The sequence below is a fragment of the Thamnophis elegans genome, chromosome 1 (genome assembly GCF_009769535.1).
Source record: "Thamnophis elegans isolate rThaEle1 chromosome 1, rThaEle1.pri, whole genome shotgun sequence".
NCBI classification, from domain to species: Eukaryota; Metazoa; Chordata; class Lepidosauria; order Squamata; family Colubridae; genus Thamnophis; species Thamnophis elegans.
This window is the reverse complement of record NC_045541.1, coordinates 112,555,602-112,575,748: the sequence shown is the minus strand read 5'-3', so window position 1 is coordinate 112,575,748 and position 20,147 is coordinate 112,555,602. Positions and strand designations below refer to the sequence as shown.

Genomic DNA, 20,147 nt, shown 5'->3' with positions numbered 1-20,147 from the left:
CGTTACAGTGGGAATGAGTGCACCATTGGGAGACTTAGAAGAACAGGATAGGGATACATTGTCATGGAGAAAATTTATGTGGTCGCTGGGAGTCGAAAATGATTTGATGGCACATAATCAATTCACCAAATATTATAGGGGATGAGATGACATGTCTTCCAGTTATAGCCTCCTTGCTTATTTCTACTGTCATTGCCACATTATTTTCTTATTATCAAAACATTGTCCAGAAGGATTGATTTACAATTGCTGCACTTCTAAAATGCCCTCACATTGCAATTCTGTACTCTTTTCTTGGGTATTAAATTCCCTTGAAATTTATTCTGGGTAGGTATATACAAGATGTCATTCGTAATAAATAATATGAACATTCAAATCTTTGTAACGGTCAAACCGTTTCTTACATTAAAGGAAAGTTTTTGCTATATATAATACAGAAGTTATACAAAGTGTGTGATCTTACAATTTTGAGAGTTTCCATAAACTGTATTTTACTAACTTGAAAAACCTCCTAAATTCTTCATATTTTCTCCCAGAAATGGGCTGAAGAGCTGCTTACAGGTCACCACGGCATCCACCAAAATGAGAGTCCAATGTAACCCACTAGAAATAATTAGGTACTGAGGGGAGGACTTTCCTAAGGTTTAGTGATATCGATTCTTCACGTTTGCAGCTATCTGTCCTAAAGATACTGTTGGAAATCTGGTGTTACCTTTGTCTATATGAGAATGGTGCCTTATACTGGAAATAATTGATAAGCAGAGAGTATTCCTGTTGTGCAAATGACCAATTCATTAATTAGACTCATAATGACCATTTAAGTGTATCTTATATCTTATGTTACTTTCAAATCAGAGTGGAAGAGAATATAGTTAACTAACTAACAGAAAAGGCCCATCAAATTGTCTCAAATTCAGGTTTGATAACTAAGACCTAGTACTTTTGCATATGGCTTCCTCAGTTGGTAAACAGGTTGACATTCTGCTGATGTCAATACTCAGATCCATTGACATACAGATGGTGTTTAGTTCAATTCTGCATGCATTTATTTAGAATAACTTTCACTTTATTTGGTTGACTTTGTAAGAAGAGAGATGTGTGAGTCTATGGTAGTCAAAAACTGGAAGAGATCTGGTGGCACCTTTTCTAACTAACCAATTTTATTAAAAGGCATAATATTTGTGAACCGCAGTTCATTTCATCAGATGCATTATGATAGAGTGAGATGCAGCGACTGAAAGTTTATGCCTTTTAACATAATTAATTAGTTGGCAAAGATGCTACCAGGCTCCTTTTGATCTATTCAGTTGAGATTCCCAAGCAAATGTTCATAAAAATTGCTTTCATAAATGAAGTCAGAGCAAGCATTTTGCCATCAGTAAAGGCACCAAGGATCACACTCTTTGCACTTTACTAGGTGATATGGAATTATTGTGAGAATCTTGGCCAACAGTCCAGGTTCATATATTTCAGCGAGCACATACACACATAAAGAAAAAGAGCTTTGTTTTGGGCTTGGCTCCAAAAGATTCCCCCAGACAGAACTAGGCTGAGAAATAGGCGATAGGCCCTTAGGAAGAAATCCAATTTTGATTAACCTAAAAGGACTGAGTGGAAAAGTACAAGCACAAGTTGACCCTTTGGCCATCAGCCCAAGCTGTGTTTGCAAAAATACAGAATTGTTATCATGAGCTGCCGTTTCCCCACACTTGTATGCCAAGCACATATTAATGAAAGCAGAAGGAAATAATATGTGTTCTCTCCAGAGGGTAGAAAAAGGGACCCTTTTGTTGATGTACTTTTTAACAATATTTCTGTGCTTCAGGTTTAAAGCATAAGAAACATACCAGATACCTCTCTGGTATGAAGACCGGTTTAGCTTTCTTCCTGAAGTTTTATCAATCCTACCTGCAGGAGAAACCAAGGTACCCTTTCTCTGCAAGGGATGATATCAATCTGCTCCAGTAATCAAACACATTCAAAAAATAAAAACAAAAAAAGCTTTACCTCTGCCTCAATTTTCCTCAATGATGCACTTCTCCATAACCGAGCCCGCCCCCTTTCCTTGCTGTCCTTTCCATAAATCAAGCAGTATGACACACATGCAAAATGAGAGGTGACATGTCTGAAATCAAGCAAACTCATCAGGAGTTCACATCAAGCATATAGTCACAGACATCAACTGCAGCAACTCCAGGGGATCATAGACCACAGGTTTCTCTGGAGACAAAGGAGTGGAAGGGAACTGCTGTCAATCAAGCTTAAAACACATATTGGTTACTGAGACAGATTCTTCCACACCCAGTTCCCACCGTTACTCAAAGTGGGACAAGACGGGCCATTTCGACTGATGTTGCCATACAGCTTCGACTTCTTCTTTAACATAAATCCAAAAACAGTGACATTTCATCTGAAATGGTTATTGGCTGAGGATCATAGTCAAAACATTTAGGTTTAAAGAAAACCAGAATTCATATCCCACCCTATCCCCTTCCATTCCCAGAGTCTCATGCAAAAAGTATCAGAACCAAAAGGTGCTGGACAACCATCATGTGGCTTGGAGCAGCTCCCACTGTTGACCCAGAATATCCGACTGGCAGATGTTGGTCACTAATTTGCTGGACTCATTTTCTAAGCATAGGCCACTGACAAAATGTTGGATGAAGCTACCTTTCATCTTCCATTTCTGCAAGGGGGAAAGAAGAAAAGAAAAACAATAGCATGTGAAACGTGTCCTCTTCTTTCCTTCATCTCTTGTTTTATCTCTGTGTCCCCAAACACCTATTTACTAATGGAAACAGTAATGATGTAGCAATTTTTTCAATTTCTTCTTTAAGACACAGTATCATTTCATATTTTGATTAGGTCTTTTTCTAATCTCATGGCCTTGGCTGAACTTCACAAGCTAAGCCAGTAAGAATCGGTTAGTGTTTGGGAGTCAGACCACCAGGACAGTCCAACTGGGGATTTGATTTTTTTTTAAACCTTATATTTAAGACCCCCAAAACAAACCACTCTTACATTGTGAGCAGGAAAACCACATAGAAGGATTGATCTTAAACTCAAGGAGATTCTACTTCAGATTCAGGACCTATCCATCCATGAAACAGTCTTATTTTTCAGCAAACCCTCTTTTTTGATAAAGGAGCACAAAATCCATTAGCCAGTCTGTGATGGAAACATCAAGGTTGTTTTCCTTTAAAGAGTGGAACAAACAAGGAGTTCTAGCTGAGGAATTTAGAAACACACACACACACACACAACCACTGACATTAGATTGCTTTTTCTCCTTGGTAAATCTTCTGTTTTTGGTGAACTGTCATGCTCTCACATATACCTTAGTATCAGTTTTTCAACTGTATTGTATACAATACAAATGTAATACAACTATATTGTAGCTAGGACAGACCCTTTAGAGCATAAGGATGCAAGTGGGGACCCAATGTTTTCCTAGATGGGTTTCTATGTATCTAAAGAGAGAAAGCATCTGTATATTTCCATGGAAATTTCAATAATGAGGTAACATAATCAAGGAGAGAAGCAACTTAGAACTAAGGAGAAATTTCCCGACAGAACAATTAATCAGTGGACCAACTTGCCTCCGGAAATTGTAAATGCTCCAACACTGGAAGTTTTAAAGAAAAGATTAGATAACCATTTATCTGAAGTGGTGTAGGGTTTCCTGCCTAGGCAGGGGGTTGGACTAGAAGAACTCCAAAGTCCCTTACAACTCTGTTATTCTATTCTATTCTATTCTATTTCAACATACCCTTTTAATAATTGGACATCTTTACAAGGTATAAATATATTGAAAACTACTGCTGGGTCTCCAGAAAGTTGCAGAGCTCTAAGTATATGTTGTGCTAGAGAGGAACCTGATTGTCTGGATCTTTTCAGTCAGGATTCTTGCCAGGGAAGAGGAGGAAATTATTTGGATTTCTCCGGTGAATGACATGCATTGTTTTAAGCATCATTAACCAGGGTATATTCTGGATCATTTGCAAGGTGGGGCACTGTTCTTAGTTGTTCTGTTTCTTCCTGAGTGGGCAATTGCAATAGGGGAGAAAAGGAGGTCACTTGTGGGGGGCCTCAGGGTTCATCTCTCTCCCACCATAATTATTTTACACTGATATAAAGCCATGCAGAAGACATTCATTGGATCACAGTTATGCCTAATTATAAATCACTCCCCAGGATGACACAGATATACTGGAAGTCCTGGCCTGGAGCTGGAAGCTGCTAGATTTTGAGATCGAATCTCTGTAAGATTAAAGTGCTGTTGCCCAGAACCATTTGGCATTGTAGCATTCTGGATTGAGAAGCCCATCTTAAAATAGCAAATCTGCCTTAGAGGTCCTCCTACAGGTACTATTATATGGTGTGGAAGGTCTTTTAGCTAATTTTCACTGGTGTACCAGTTGCATCTCTTCATGAAGCATGATGCCCTGGGAGCTGTTACCCATACCCTCAGAACCTCTTAGCTATATTACCACAATGTGTTGAACACACAATGCTATCTTTCAAATCTACCCAAGAGTTACATCTGATACAGTTGGTTTCTTGGAATCTTCACACAGAACCAACCATCCAGTTCATTCATCCCAAATGGGTAGGCTGAAAAAGTTCCCTATGTCAGACTGAAGTTGTGGGCGGGGGTAGAGTAATATGCTTTTAAAAAAATTCTCTTTTATTATGGAATAGGTTACCTCAGAGGTGGTAATCAGCAGGTTCTGACCAGTTCTGGAGAACCTGCAGTGGAAATGTTGAGTATTTCGAAGAACTGGTAAATACCACCTCCGACTGCCCCTGCCCCCATCTATTCTCTGGCTCCTGAGTCCAGTTGATCGGGAGGAAATGGAGATTTTGCAGTAACCTTTCCCTGCCACACCCACCAAGCCATACCATGCCCAGTAAGCCATGCCCACAGAACTGGTAGTAAAAAAAATCGAATCCCACCACTGGGTTACCTCCAGTGGTCTGAAAGGCTGTTCAGACAATTTTTAATGTTTGAGGAACTCTGCTTTTTTCTGACCTTTATTTGAAGTCCCATTCTATCTCACATTTCTTAGATTTTTTGGTGACCTCCCATTCAAATAATAACCACTTTTACATGCTTCATTTTTTGGGGGAGGGGTAGGTGTTGCTGTGTGCTGTTGGTGCCTGCTGCAGTTCTACTTAAGTTTCTCATGAGTAATGCTAACCTCACTTTAGCCAGTTAACATACAAACAAGTACAGTAACTGACGTTAATATAGTAGACCATTTCCATGGTTGTGATTCTGCTCACTTATACTGTACAAATCAATCTATGAGCAAGCACTATCTGAAGCCTACACCTGTTTTATTGATCTGGGAAAAGGCAGTAGAAAAGAGAGGAAGCGCACCGGTAATTTTTGCGTTAACAGCTGGATATTGCTTAACTGTTTCATCTGCCCTGTGACTTTACCTAAATCGTATGTTATGGGAAATGGAGATCCAATCCCTTCTGCCCCAGATAGCTGGCTTTGTATTTCACTCCTCCTATGTGTTTTGAAGTCAGCTAATATAGCATAATGAAACTTTACAATAAATAGCAATCACAGTATTAAATCAGGGAAGATGAAATTCCAAAATGCAAATTGTGTGGCATCTGTCATTAAAGAAGTTGAGTGTTCTGTAGCTGAATGGTTAGAATCCTCTTCTTGGCAGGGCCTTCTGCCTCCATCATCTTCTTTAGCAAGGCAAAAGATGCTTCATGACAACACACTCTTAGTAGCCTCACATCCCACAGGTATAAAATTGATTCTTGTCTCATCTGCTTGGCTGACAAGGGCAACAAGGGACAAATGGGTAGCTTCTATTGAATGGATGAAATTCATAGGCTGACAGAGCTACATGCAAGGAACAAATAGCACCATTTAATTGACCTGAACTTTTTTTTTCTTTTTACATTAATGCTAGCGCACAATAAGTATTCCTCCTAAGTCATTCTTCTCAGGCTAGCATCTAAGCTGTTTTAGAATATCAAGATCTCTGGCTGGCTGCAAATATACAGATATTAAATTCTATAAATATCTAATGCAAGGGCCTTTATCAGCTTTTGTCATTAAGGAAAAAAAACAGCTGTATCTGCTTATTCACTTTTCAAAGATATTGTTTTAGTAGCTGCAAACAGCACCAAGCTGCAGTCATATTAGAGCAGAGGAGCATTCTTAGAGCATTCTTTGAGGCTGGATCAGTATTGTAGTTCTCCTCCATAGGCGGCCCGGGGGGGGGGGGAGGACGACATACACTTCCTGCAGCACCATGCCAGCCAAAATGGGGCATGGGGGGCGCTGCCTCCCCCTTGCCCTGTTTTTGACCTGGACGACTTCCTACAACACCCTGCCAGCCAAAACGGGGCAGGGGGGCATGCGTACCATTTTGGCTGCCAGAGGCACCGCAGGGCGATCCTTTGTTATTTCCAGGCCCGCCCCACAGGCCATATTTAAGCACCCTCGGGGGCCTTGACATCCCTGTAGTAGAGAATTTTTCAATGGCCGAAATAGCTCTTGTTCTGCACCCTTTGAAACAACCCCCTCCCAAAATATGCTTCGGACTCAGGTGCTACTGCTATCTCAACTTGAAAGAAGCCTCTATTTGAGCCTGACAAAAAATTTGTGGCTTCTTTAAGGAATCCACCCATTAAAGTTGAAGTTATCCTGCTGTAAGGATAGAAAAGCAGGATGTTAACCAAACACAGGAATAAACAGTAACAGATAAGAATGATGTGTTCTCCGCTGCTGGAGATGAGGTAGAGGTTGTGCAGTTAACCTAGTCGTTAAGTGAATCTGGCTTCCCCATTGACTCTGTTTGTCAGAAGGACGCAAAAGGAGATCAAATGACCTCAGCACACTGCAATTGTCATAAATATGAACCAGTTGCCATCTATCTGAATTTTGATCACATGACCTGAGACATTACAATGGTTGTAAGTGTGTGCTGTAAGTGTGAAAAACGATCATAAGTTACTTTTTTCAATGCTATTGCAACTTTGAACTGCTACTATTGCAAATCAGGGACCACCTGTATATACTTTATTATATATACCATTATAAATATATGTACAGTTTATATATATAAATTATATCCCACATCTATTTTCTTGCAGCCATAATTGTGAATTAAATTTACTGTAATAGCTTTCATATGTGCAGTATATTTCATTTTACAGTATAAAAGAAATATGCACATTGCCAGCTTTGTGCAAACTACCCAGAGTCTGTTGGCCATAATAAATTTAATGACAAATTTAAGTAGTAAGTGCTAGGATCAATTGTAAGCTGCTTTTTTCAGTGCTGTTGTAGCTTCAGACAGTTGCTAAATGAGCGGTTATAATTTGAGAATTACCTGTAATTTGAATTTTAATTCAATTAGGACTAGAGCTACTTTGATCACTGAATATAAGACAATTCCTCGAAGTCTCTCTGCAGGCCTCTCTTTCTATCATTTGTTTTGTTTTATCTTTCTGAAATGGTTTGGACTCAGAACTCAGCATTTAGATGCTCCTAGTCTTTCTTGTAAACTGCCCCCCTCAGCTAAATTAAGGCATTCTGGCCAATTGTATTTATAATATCTGCATTATTATTATTTGAAATAATTCAAAGGTAATCCCCCATCATTTTAATCTGATTTTAGGAAGGCAATAATATTCTGAACCAGTTTCTGAAGACAGTGAGGAGAAAATTAATCAAATGAAAAGTACTTTTGCTTGAGGAGAAATTAATCCAGGACTAGAATCATTTTATTGTCATGCATTTTAACATTATTTATTTGTTTATACATTGTGTTAAACGATGACCCGAATTAGTTTTGATTGGGTTTGTTTCATCATTAGAAAGAAAAAATTAACTGAAAGTATTTATCAATGTTTACTTCCAGGCTAGGACAATTCATAACTGTTGATTAAGAAATACCTCAGGAAGGAAGGAAAAACATTGAGAATTCTACTTCTGGTAGAAGTAGGCAGAGGCTACTCTTGAGTATCTTTAAGGATCCTTCAAATTGTACACATTTATTTTCGTGTGGTGATAGACAAGGAATAATCCTTTCCTTCTAGTCATCAAGCAAAACTTGGTCCTATCAGCGACAATTGATCATGATTGTTTTCTGGATTAGGAGACCACTAATCTGTAACCACTTTCAGAGGCAATTGATTCTGTTTATTGGCTTTTCAGTAGCGGGGCCCATAACAGCAAGGTACTCAACAAACATTTTCTCTTGCTAATGTATGATGCTATATAAAAGAATCCCTCCATTAATTGCAGAACTTGAAATACAGCAGCTGTTTTAATAATCATTCAGTTCAGTGAAATCATAAAGTAAGATAGGGGAAAAGAATGAGAATCAAGGGTGGAGAATACATGCAGGGGGCTACATTTCCACAACCCTTGTATCTTGTAATTAGCTAGCTACAAACAATTGGCTTGATTTCATTAATTTCTCCCATATTCCCTGCCATTCCATTTTCAAGATGCCACCCAGGGAGCGGTAACATAACGTAGCTATGTTTGAAAATTTGCATCTGATAGCTTTGTTCAGGGTTGGCTCTAGACATTTTGACGCCCCAGGCAAAGTCATGTTCCGATTCCCCCCTGTAGTTTGGCTCATTTTCTCATTTTGTAGGGTTTTCAAAAAGGCACCCTCTTGTTTCTTTCTTTTCTTTGAGTTTTTGAGCTTGATACATATGATTTTCATTCCTGGATAACTTTTCTCTTTTCTCAGGCATTTCTTTCTATTGACTATGAAATGGAATGGAATGGAATAGAATAGCATGTATGTGCACATGTGCAATGATCAGCTGTCCTTCGCATGCATGGCAATGCCAAAAACCCGCCTGTGCATGCGTGCCGGCCAGCTGATCGTTGGGCGGCACGCATGGTAGAACCCGGAAGTTAGGCTTTTCCAAAGTGCGGCAACAATGAGCAACGTTTCTGTGCAACCTTTTTGGCACTCGGTGCAGAAAAAGTTCACCATCACTGCCCTAGTCCTTCTCTTAGTTAGATTAGTCATATCCAGTTCCCACAATTATTCATTGTATACTTTAGCCTCCATTCCCCTAATCATCTTTGTTGATCTTCTCTGCACTCTTTCTAAAATCTCAACTTTTTTACGTTGTAATCACAATATTTATAGTATTTACCCCAAATTTACCCTCCTGAATACAGGAAACTTCTCCCACTCTTTCAAAGGCAGAATAAGAAAAATAAATATTAGAAACACATACAAAATTTCTATGTTATCAATCAGAGCTGAAATCAATTTTGGAGAATTCCCTACCTTCCTATAAATGTGATTAATTGGGGTGAGGTGCCCATATGCTGGTCAGAAACCATATTCAGAAAATGACAGGAATAAAAGAAGCAATAATATTAATAGAGTTGATAGCTACTGATTAAATTAATTGCCTGTAAAATAAGGCATACAATTTATAAAATTAACCAATCCTTTATCTTCACGCACACACACATGCATCCTTTTTTCAGCAGCAGTAGCAGATGAGGAAACAGATCAGAGATGGGGTATTTAAGGAAGGGGATCCTTCAGCACTGCATGGTAAAGGAAAGAAAAGTGGGGAAAACAAATCTGAGTGGAGATGAACAGGAGGTCGAGGAATTATCCAGGGAAGATAGAGGGATGCTTTTTAGAGGGAGAGCATCTGCTGTGAGACAAAAAAAAAAGAGAAAGAAGTTTCTTTGCTTTTGCCTCCCTGAGTACTGAGATCTCTAGAAAAATGGTTTGGAGTTCAGCAATGATGCAGGTTCCCTCCATGGACTTCAACCTTTCTACTCCTAAATGAGATGAAAAAAAATTCTCCTTTAGGCAGTTTCTGTTTCAGTAAAACCTGTTTCCTTACAAGAGGATCAACTTCTATTTTGTTTGTGGCTTTGATGTCATTCGGGAAGCCAACAGAAGCAGCAATAGCACTTAGCATTTAGCCTTGTATACTACCCCATAGTGCTTTGCAGCATTCTCTGGATGGTTTACAACTGTCAGTATATTGCCCCAACAATCTGGGTCCTCATTTTATTGACCTTGGAAGGATGAGTCAACCTTGAGCTTCTCAGGATTGGACTCTAGGCTGTGGGCAGAGTTAGCCTACAATACTGCATTCTAACCACTGAACCACCAAGGCTCCCAGTGTTATGTACTCTTATTTTGCCTCTCCACTTGATAATTTATCAGCTGTATTCTGCATCATTTGCAGTTTTTAAACACCTTATGTAGCGTATAAAACTCAAAAGAGGTTTCTAAGGGCATGGATCCAAGCTATCTTGCTCCAATTCAAATAGGTAAATGTAGCTAAGTTTTCCATGCTATTGAGATGATCTGCATTCCTAGCAAGAGACAGAAATTAGGGAGAATCCCAAGTGATAGACATGCTTTTTGAGAGACAGAGGAAAGGAGGGGGGAATGAGAGGGAGAGGGAGAGGGCGGGAGGGATGCATCATTAAAAACTGGCAAATTTCTCATCTCTAAACTGGAAAACACAGTACATCCATGATATCTAAATTCATTTTAGTTCACCAGACTTCATCCCTAGCTCTAAGCAACTATGAAGACCTGCTACAGGTAAGAAGAGAAATAGAGGTGAGTATTATATGCTGACACCACATTTGAAATGGCCTCTTCAGTGATGTCATGCAAATACTGAACAGCACAGGAGAATGATTAGATCCTTGTGAGACCCATAACATGAGATACAAATTTCCTTTTTTTGCTACCTAGTGGATGAGAGAGCAGATAATAAAAACAGACATGACTGCACATTGTTACTAGCTTTGACCCAATTCCACTTTCAAACCAATTGAGAAAAGCACTATAACAGTTTGCTCTTGAATTCCTGCAACTGCTATTGTGATAGGAGCTTTGAAAACATTATAACCCAACACCTTTCAACATGCGATGCTGAAGAAGTGACAGGGAGAAATGATTTTTTTTGTGGAGCATCACATGGATTCTATAAAATAACAGGAAAAAAATAGTGGAAATCAGAAAGTCAATAGACAGAGCCACTGCCATGTCTAGGAAACTGGTTTCTGTATTGTAGCTATTCCTTGTCTTAATATTTCCCAGAATGATCTTTCCATGGTGGAGACCATATGGTACATGAAAAGAATACCATAAAATTATTCACATACGAGTCAATGTAAGACATATTGCTTACTTAATACCAAGACTGGGTTTGGAAAACAGTTCTTCAATGGCTCTGATTATTCCTGGGTGCTGTAATTTCAAAAAAGGATAGCTTCTGTCACTCAGACTAAGGGGAAAAATGTAGAGTTTTCAGAGCTGTGGACTTTGATTCAACATCTGTGTGGATGATTTTGTAGTTTTGTCCTTTTTCTTCACCTAAATCTTCCAGGAAAGAGATGGGGTATTTCAATTTGAATATGGATAGGGTATTGGAAAGTATGATGAAAATCAATCTGCAATACGCGTGATAGGACGACAAAGTCAATTAACCTGGACAGTGGTGTAGAAGTGGTCTAGAAGTGATTCTGCCTGGATTTGCACTTTCCCTGAAAATTCAGATGAGAAACCTGGAATAAGTCTTGTATATGATCATATGTGGAGAAGCCCATTGAATGGCATAAATCAGGAGTACTTTTTAAAAAATCAGTGAAGATAATTGCAGCAAGACCAAGCCTCAATTATCCATGTGTTAGGTATTCCCAAATTGTATTAGCATAACACTTTACATGCTAATGCTTCTGTAACTGACTGAAAAATTGCAGCTTGGTGAAAATATGATTGACCAGATAGAAAGATGTCTATAGAAAAACATTTGCGCACCAGCTTAATCAGCTGTTTCTATGCATATTCAAGGCCTACATGGTTTATATGAATGCATGACTCCATCTACATTACCCTCCCTGATCACAGTTGAAATCAGCTTTGAAATTGGCATTGTTTGCTTCCCTGATTAGTAGGAACACTTTTGGATGATAATACTACAATGGCTCCCGAGCTTTGAAACTACCTTTCCTTCACTATTTAGTGGCTGGGTTTACACTTGCCTGAAGCCATAATGGAGTTAGCTTTTTTGTAGCTCAGCATAAGATATGGCTCCAGACATTATGGTTGTGAATTGTGGCTTGTGTCTAATGTGTGCATCCAATCAACTGAGACAGTTTCTCCTGGTCCAGGAGAATCTTGGAAATTGCAGGCTGCTGTCCTCAAGCGGAGGTGTGATTTGATATCATGCTTCATTATAAAAAAAATCAGCTAAAAGTGGTAGGGAGCGTTACCAGCAAAGTGTCAGTTGTTTGAAAAACTGAAGGATTGCCTCAACTCCTGCTGCAAGAAAGGTCTTAAGAGCAGGCATGAAATCTGCTTACTTTCGCTACCGGCTTGGAACCGGGAGCACGTGCTCACTTAGCTCGCGCAGGGTGCTTCTGCACATGCACAGAACCATGATGATGTCTGGGCATGTGGGCGGAGCCTCTCACGGCCACTACTACCAGTTTGCCTGAACCGGGGTGAACCGGCAGAATACCACCTCTGCTTAAGAGGCTATTGGAAGCCTACTTCATGGCTAGTACGCATGTAGCAATCACCTACAGTGTAGATCACCTGTAGCCCTAAGTTCATCTATGAGAGCTTTCATGATATGCATTTGGCAATTCCTCACATTAGCCAGTTCTCTTTGTGAACGTCTGCTTAGGCTTCCTGTGGTTTTAAAAACATAAAAGTCTTTGTTTAATGCTTCCAAGACCCACAATTGATTAAAATGTCTTGAAAAAACTGACAGTGTTGGATCTAAAGAAGGGACTATTCATAATTCTTAAAGTTTGCCAACAACTAGATCAAAAAGGTTTCTAACTTTAATATCAAGCTGATCACAGTTGTTTGACAATCACAGATAAGTGCCATTCTAACAGGAAATGCTGAGCTTAACACAGTAATTAAAAGCTACAGGAAAGCTGCCAGTACCAGGAATCAAGACTCTTTTTCTTTGTATATAGGATTAAAATCAAATGTTCTTATTACATTTGCTACATTAGCAGGATGCAATTTAAGGCAGTTCTTCCCACCTCTTCCATTTGCTTTTAATTTTTTTTCTTCCTAAAGGCCATTTAGAGGTTCATAAATTGTATTTTTTGCTGCATGTGGTAGTAACTGCAACAGCCACAAACCTTTCTCAGAAACTACACATCAGAAGTGTTTTTTTTAAAAAACTCACTCCAGTATGCAACTGGAATTGTGTTTTTTCACAATGCAGCAATATTTGAAGGATATTCAAATGGGGAAGAATAGGATGACATTAGTGGCAGGCACCAATTGGGTCTTTAATGATATACCGGTAATAGCTTCTAAATGAAGCCCTAATATGATGTAATCTACCTAATACTTGAGGGAATTATATATCAGGAAGTGGTGGGAAATGGTGGCTGATTGATGATGGCTTTCTCTGCTACATTGTTGTCGGTAACTTTGACTGATGTTTTTAATTGTACAATTATTATTTTTTTAGTTTTTATGATGCATTTTTATTACCTCACTTTCTGTGCAATGGGTGGCTATATAAATGTGATAAATAAATTCTCTCAGAAAGATCCACGGCTCAACATTTAATTCTTCACTCCAGAAACTTGAGTTTCAAGGTTAAAAACATTGCCTGCACTAGTTCTCCATATGCATACAGAGTCACAGTAAAAGCAGGAATCCAGATGTCTTTATTTGAGGCTGTTCTTCTGGTACAGGAATCATTTCCCCCCAAGTATAAGATGTTCTACAAAAAAGCAACCCACTTCACTGCTTCAGATCTGTTTGAAGGCAATAAGCATTTCTCTTTAATTGTGTGAAACATTTTTCCACTCCTAATGTTTGTAATATACTGATTTTTTAAAGAAAATATTAATATTTATCATTTATTGTTCTTTTATATGTTTTTAGAGGAGACTGCTCTTTGATACTCAATTTTTGGGGTTCCATAAATACAGTGGAATTATGATGGGGTTTATTTATGGAGAAAAATGCAAAGCATGATATATTATTCGCACAACAGCTCCTTTAAAAATAGTAATAAAATAACAGTCCAGCCATCAACCTGGTTGCTTCCTCACTTCTCTTCAATTACATTACATTTAAAAAATGTTTTTAATTCATTGTCCATTTTTCTTAGTTCAGGAATGAAGAAGATAATCTATAGAAAAGCCATAGCCTTGTGATTTTTTTAAAGCTATTCTCCAATGGTCCCCTCTAGCAAAATGTCCAGGATCATTTGTGAATACTGCATTCATGCATTCTTACTAAAGAACGGGGAAGTTAGGCATGAAAGACAGATGATGGGCTTTGCCATTTTACTAAGTTCCTCTTTTTATCAAGTTAATGCATTTGAATGTGCATCTTTTCCAGGTGGCTTTTACATGCATCATTTTTGCTTTTCCTACATTTCACTAAAACAAGTAAATAGACTGCCTCTAAAGCTCGATCAAGCAGAAGGTCGTTCACTGCATTACACCAATCCCAAACTCAGTGAACTCTAATGCAAAGCTCTGCACATTACCACTCAGGGCTAATTAGAGAGAACAGTTTACTCAGAACAAGTCTGCCTAGTGTTTTTCTGGTAAAAGGTTTGGACCATTATGGATGACCATATATCAGACCATATATCAAGAATCAGAGATGGTTTCTCATCTTCAGATCCCGCGAATCATCCTTCCAAATGCATTGTAAAAATTAAGGCTAGAACAGCCCAGCAACTCAAGTGTCAGTAAAGTCTGTGTAATACTGTACCTGTCTGCCATCTTTCTGGTTGCATGCCTCGACTGTGACCTGTGAGCCAGTAGAAAAGGAGGTGATTGAGAGGCATTTGTCCTGCTGTCTGATTAAAGGGTCACTGAAAATCCACTCCTTTGGGGGCAGAAAGCAAGAAGAGAATTTAGCATAATGTGATGGCACAGGGGTCCCCAACCCCCAGGCTGTGGCCCACTACTGGGTCGTGGCCAATTCAGAATTGGGCTGCACGAGTGGCTGGCCAGAGTGCAAAGGTCAACTTGTAACCCAGCAGGCACTTGTACATGTGCGCACCAGCCTGCCAATTGCACAAGTCAAGCTGCATGCGTGCATGCTGGCCTGCCGCTGGTGTGGCCCAGTTCCCCTCTCCCCACCTCTAAGCCTCAAAGGTTGGAGACTGCTGTGATAGTAGAACATTGCCTCAATCATACCTGCTAAATCTATAGCTTTCATTTGGAATAGAAAGCCTGATTCAAACATTTCCCCCTCTTAACATACCATTGCCTTTCAGCAGTTATCTGCCAGGGAAGGAGAAAAATGACCTAAATCAGGAAAATGGCGTACTGTTTTCAGAAGAATCTGTAATTGCAGCAGCATTTTTGTATTGCTATTGTTATTATCAATGCTTGCAAAAAGTAATTGTCGGTTTCCATTGTAACAAAAGCCCTCAAGGCTCTTAGGAAATCAGCTGTCTGTTTTCAAGGTTTATCTAATGCATTGGCTAAGTTAGTGCTGGGAGTGAGTTTGTGGGAATAACACTTATTTATTTGTTTATTACTTTATTACTTGTTTGCTACTTCTGTTTGCAAAAAATCCAAATTGAATAAACAAACAAACAAATGTTATTCACAGCTATCTCTTAATATCTACCCAGTTTAACCCTGAGAATGCCTTGAGAAAGGAATGGTCCCAGGTACTCTCTTATGACCATTAGTGATCCCTCTACCAAACCATCTAGTTTTGATCTGCCTTGTTTTGTCTAAATGAAATTGGACCGAATTAGATTTGATAAATATGGAATAAGTGCCTCTGCCCTGTATCAGTGGGGATGGAAAGATTCCCATTGTTTGGAATGTGGTGCTGATATGCAAACTGCTAAACGCATTGTGCAATATTGTCCATGACATACATTTTCTGGTTCCCTAAAAGATCTGCATGAAGTAATGCCAAAGGTGGTTACCTGGATAGCTTACTTGGACATCTAGTTATGAGACCACTACTGTGCCCCCATAGAAAGTTTACTTAAAATTATGTGGACTGTGTATATAGGTTTGCTTCTCTTCTATTATGTTCTCATCATACACTAAATAAATAATAATAATTCATTTTGGATGCCAACCAATGCCAACAGATCATTAAACTTGGCTAAAAATGATGGGAGAAAATGTTGCTATTCTATCTGTGTTAAATAGAAGAACTATGCTGGTTTAATAGAGCAAGCTCAATTAAGCCAGATATTGCTGATGTTCTTGGCAGCTGCCATCATTTTAAAAAGCATTGTCCCATGGATTGGAATTGTTTACACTGTGTTTACCAGTATATAGAAATTGCTGTGATGCAAACTCTGCACACACATAGAATAAGTATGTTTTAAAAATTTTTAATAGAGGGTCAATATCCATATAAGCCACTCAGAGATGATATTTTTAAAGGTCAGTTTTTGAGTACAAAGCCTTTTTAAAAAGGCAAGAAACTATTTGCATAAGTGAAAGTTCAAATACGGAATGAGAGTGAAATCATGATCTAATTTGGAAAATACCAACTTGGGCACTTTTATTTATTTAGCTTTGAAGCTACTCAACTCCACACCAACATTGAGCAGTCTACAAATAAAGAAAACAAAGTATTTCAAGAAAAAAGATGTTTCTTAAAATAATCTGGTATTATTAAAATAATTCAAAATTCCTCACTTCAAGGGACTTTGTAGCATTCTAGTTAGTCCCCTCTAATTGGACAATTTTTAGGACTATCTAGTCTCCTGAAAAATATGGTCTACTAACAAAATGGAGGGAAAGGAAATTATTACTACTTTTTATGGTAGTGTACCACAAAGTTTCCATTCTCTCTGATTGTCTATAACTGCACTAAATCATCTCTAAAATGCTGCACCCTTTAACACTCTGGAAAGGTGGACTGGGGTCTATAAACACCATAATGTTTCTTCTTCTCCTCTTTCTACCAATAAGAATATTTTGGCAGGAAGTGAGCTGGATCCATTTCATTTACCGGTCCAAAGATTTTAGTTTTCTTCATTGCCTACTTTTGGCAAAGGCTAAACTACAATAGACTCTGCCCCTTAACTTCTGGAGCAGAAAATAATCTTTAAAAATAATCTTATACAATAGGAGAACATCTCAGCCAGCTTTTAATCTATTTCATCAGCTGTTGTCTATGGTGTCACAATATGCAATGGATCATTAGGGATGCATTTCAACACCCTTAACAAACCAAACAAGAGTAAAAACCAACTTCATTGATTTATCCTCTCACCTAAAAACTACCCTTTCCCATAGACAATTGACATATGCTCTCTTTGTTTAAATAATTCCCTGGACATAGATACAGTTCAATGAACTTCAGCCATTTCAAATAAACACAAAATAGCTCAACAAGTCAAATGAAAGAGCAGGCTGGATGCCGTCTGCTGCTCACTCATTCCCAAATAATGAACAGATGTGAGGGAGCTTTTGCTGGCATCTGGTATTGTATTGTAACCTTTTCCTTACTCAAGTGGCTAGCATCTAAAACAGTGTTTCTCAACCTTGGCAACTTGAAGATGACTGGACTTCAATTCCCAGAATTCCCCAGCCAGCAAATGCTGGCTGGGGAATTCTGGGAGTTGAAGTCCAGACATCTTCAAGTTGCCAAGGTTGAGAAACACTGATCTAAAATAATTATCAGGAAAAATCCTAAATTTAGACAATGGTATTAATTTATACCATTTTGTTCTATCATTCCTTAGACCAGGGGTGTCAAATTCAATTTCATTGACGGCCGCATCAGCGTTGTGTTTGACCTTGGGAGGTGGGGTGGGGGTGGCCAGCTATACGTCACTTGTGTCAAGGGTCCTTGTGGGGGGCCAAGAGCTCTGCCAGCAAAAATGAGCTGTTTCCAGGGTGGCCCTGCAAGTCAAGACTAAGCAGCCCGCGAGCCAGATCTGGGCCCCGGGCCTTAAGTTTGACAACCCTGCCTTAGACTATATAACTGTTTTATTGCTATCCATAAGAAATTGCAGAGGCAGGCGCTAATATTTCAAGCTATTTCTGCATATTTTCAACTGACGTTTACTTAAATACAGTACAGTGATATATAATCTATTCGAGAGAAAAAAATGAACTCAGATTTAGCTTAGTATATTCTCTAGACAATTTGTCATCATTTATTTCCCAACATAATGCTCAGAGCTACCCCCAGTCCAATGCCCTCTCTGACTTCTTACATTTTAAAGAATTCTTTTAATTTCTTTTATAGGAAACTGGCATGCTACCAGCATAATTTTCATATCTAGGAATGCTTCTGGGCCCAAATGAGCTTCAAAAGATTTTTTACAGAATAAAAATAATGAGTAGCAGCATTTGGGCACTTAAATTGGAAGTACGCTCACTGGCATGGAAAAAGGACAAAGATAAACAGAGGTAATGGAGAAAATACCTAGAATAATAGATTGGGAAAATTTATTAATTGATTTCTAGTGATTTTATCTTTCATGGCGGTAATTTTTGGAATAGGTAAGTCATTTGTAAAAATTCTATGATAAATTCTTAATGCTGCATCCACAAACATTGGGGAATCCCTGAAGAATTTCACATCATTTCAATATAAAATTCATCTTGTGCAGCAGCATCTTTGACTGTTACACCCGTGTTACCTGTGGTGATGTATGAAACAGAACTTGCCACAGTATAAATATGGAAAAGCTGTTTGATCTGGTAATTTAAAATTGACAGTATTTTTTTTTTAATTTTCCTTCAGGAAGCACTGCCCTTGTAAGCATTTCAGGGAATCTATCTGTATAAACATGATAAAGATAAATGCATCTTCACTGTTCATGTGTGCAAAAAATGACATCAATATTCTTAGAATATGTACTCATTTCATATTCTCTTTCTTCACAGACTGAGTTTTATAGGGAAGAGGTTGCATCTGAAACAACTGTAAGAAAAAAGATCTTGACTTTCATCATTATCATACTCTAAAACAGTGGTTCTCAACCTTCCCAATGCCGTGGCCCTTTAATACAGTTCCTAATGTTGTGGTGACCCCCAATCATAAAATTATTTTCGTTGCTACTTCATAACTGTAATTTTGCAATTTTCTGATGGTCTTATGTGACCCCTGTGAAAGGGTCATTCGACCCCCAAAGGGGTTGCGACCCACAGACTGAGAACCACTGCTCTAATAGAAAAGTTTTCCACCCCATCTAAGACTCATTTAGGTAAGATGGGTGGCTGTACAAGCTGAATATTTTTTTAAAAAATCCTATTCTACAATCATGGTTGTCTATAGCTTTCTTTCTTTCTTTCTTTCTTTCTTTCTTTCTTTCTTTTTCTTTCTTTCTTTCTTTCCTTCTTTCTTTCTTTCTTTCTTTCTTTTTTTCTTGTCTTGTCTTGTCTTGTCTTGCACAACTGATGGATGCAGCAAGAACTTATTATGTTATGTTGTACTTAAATTTGTCTTGAGGGTCTTCTAAATAAGTATTTGTATCTGGGTCACTTCTAATTTGCTTTTCCATCCTTCCTCACAGCTTTCTTAATGCCACAGATTTGACCTTTGGTTGCCCTGTGCAGATGATATTCCTATCTTGCTGGAACTTTTGAAACCAGATTCAGTGCGAGGCACACTGAATGGCTGTCTTTTTCCTTCAGCTTTGTAGTGAATGGCTGAAGGCAATTCTAATTTTGTAAGCTGTCCAGAGTCAGTTGGTTGAGATGGGTGGCTATAGAAATTTGAATTAATTAATAAATAAATTTGAAGGATTGAATAAAAATCAGCCAGTTTTATCTAAACGTTAAAGCATTGGGCCAGGCATGAAGAAACCCTTGGATGAAAAACCAGCTAGTTGACTTTGGACCAGTCATTCTCTCTCACTTCTAAGGAGGCGGCAATGACAAATCACTCTGAAAAGCTTGGCAAAAAAACTTGCATGGAGCTTTTTGTCGGTGAAGTTGACAGGAGTCAAGTCTGACTCAAAGGACCCCCATCTCCCCTCTCCCCAAATCAGCAGATAGTTGATGAAAAGACAAGCAATGTTTATTCAGGGATTCGGAAAAAAAAGTTTCCAATTCTATAATGTTTACTGATTATATATTATTTCACCACAAAATAAATTCATAACACTTCTGGGAGGAATTGTTTATTTCTTCCAGGAGCTCGAGACAACATGCATAG

At 38.5% G+C, this 20,147-nt stretch overlaps 1 protein-coding gene across 1 annotated transcript in view; it reads right to left on the bottom strand.

Annotated features, from left to right (window-relative positions):
- Positions 1–343: 343 nt before the first annotated feature.
- Positions 344–20,147, bottom strand: part of GALNT16 (polypeptide N-acetylgalactosaminyltransferase 16) — a 181,507-nt gene continuing 161,703 nt past the window's right edge. Inside the window, exons 14-15 of the mRNA XM_032221458.1 lie at positions 14,760–14,876; positions 344–2,686 (exon numbers count right to left, since the gene is read on the bottom strand). Of these exons, the coding sequence (XP_032077349.1) occupies positions 2,549–2,686; positions 14,760–14,876 (255 nt within the window). The 3' untranslated portion in view covers positions 344–2,548. The remainder of the gene's footprint in view (positions 2,687–14,759; positions 14,877–20,147) is intronic.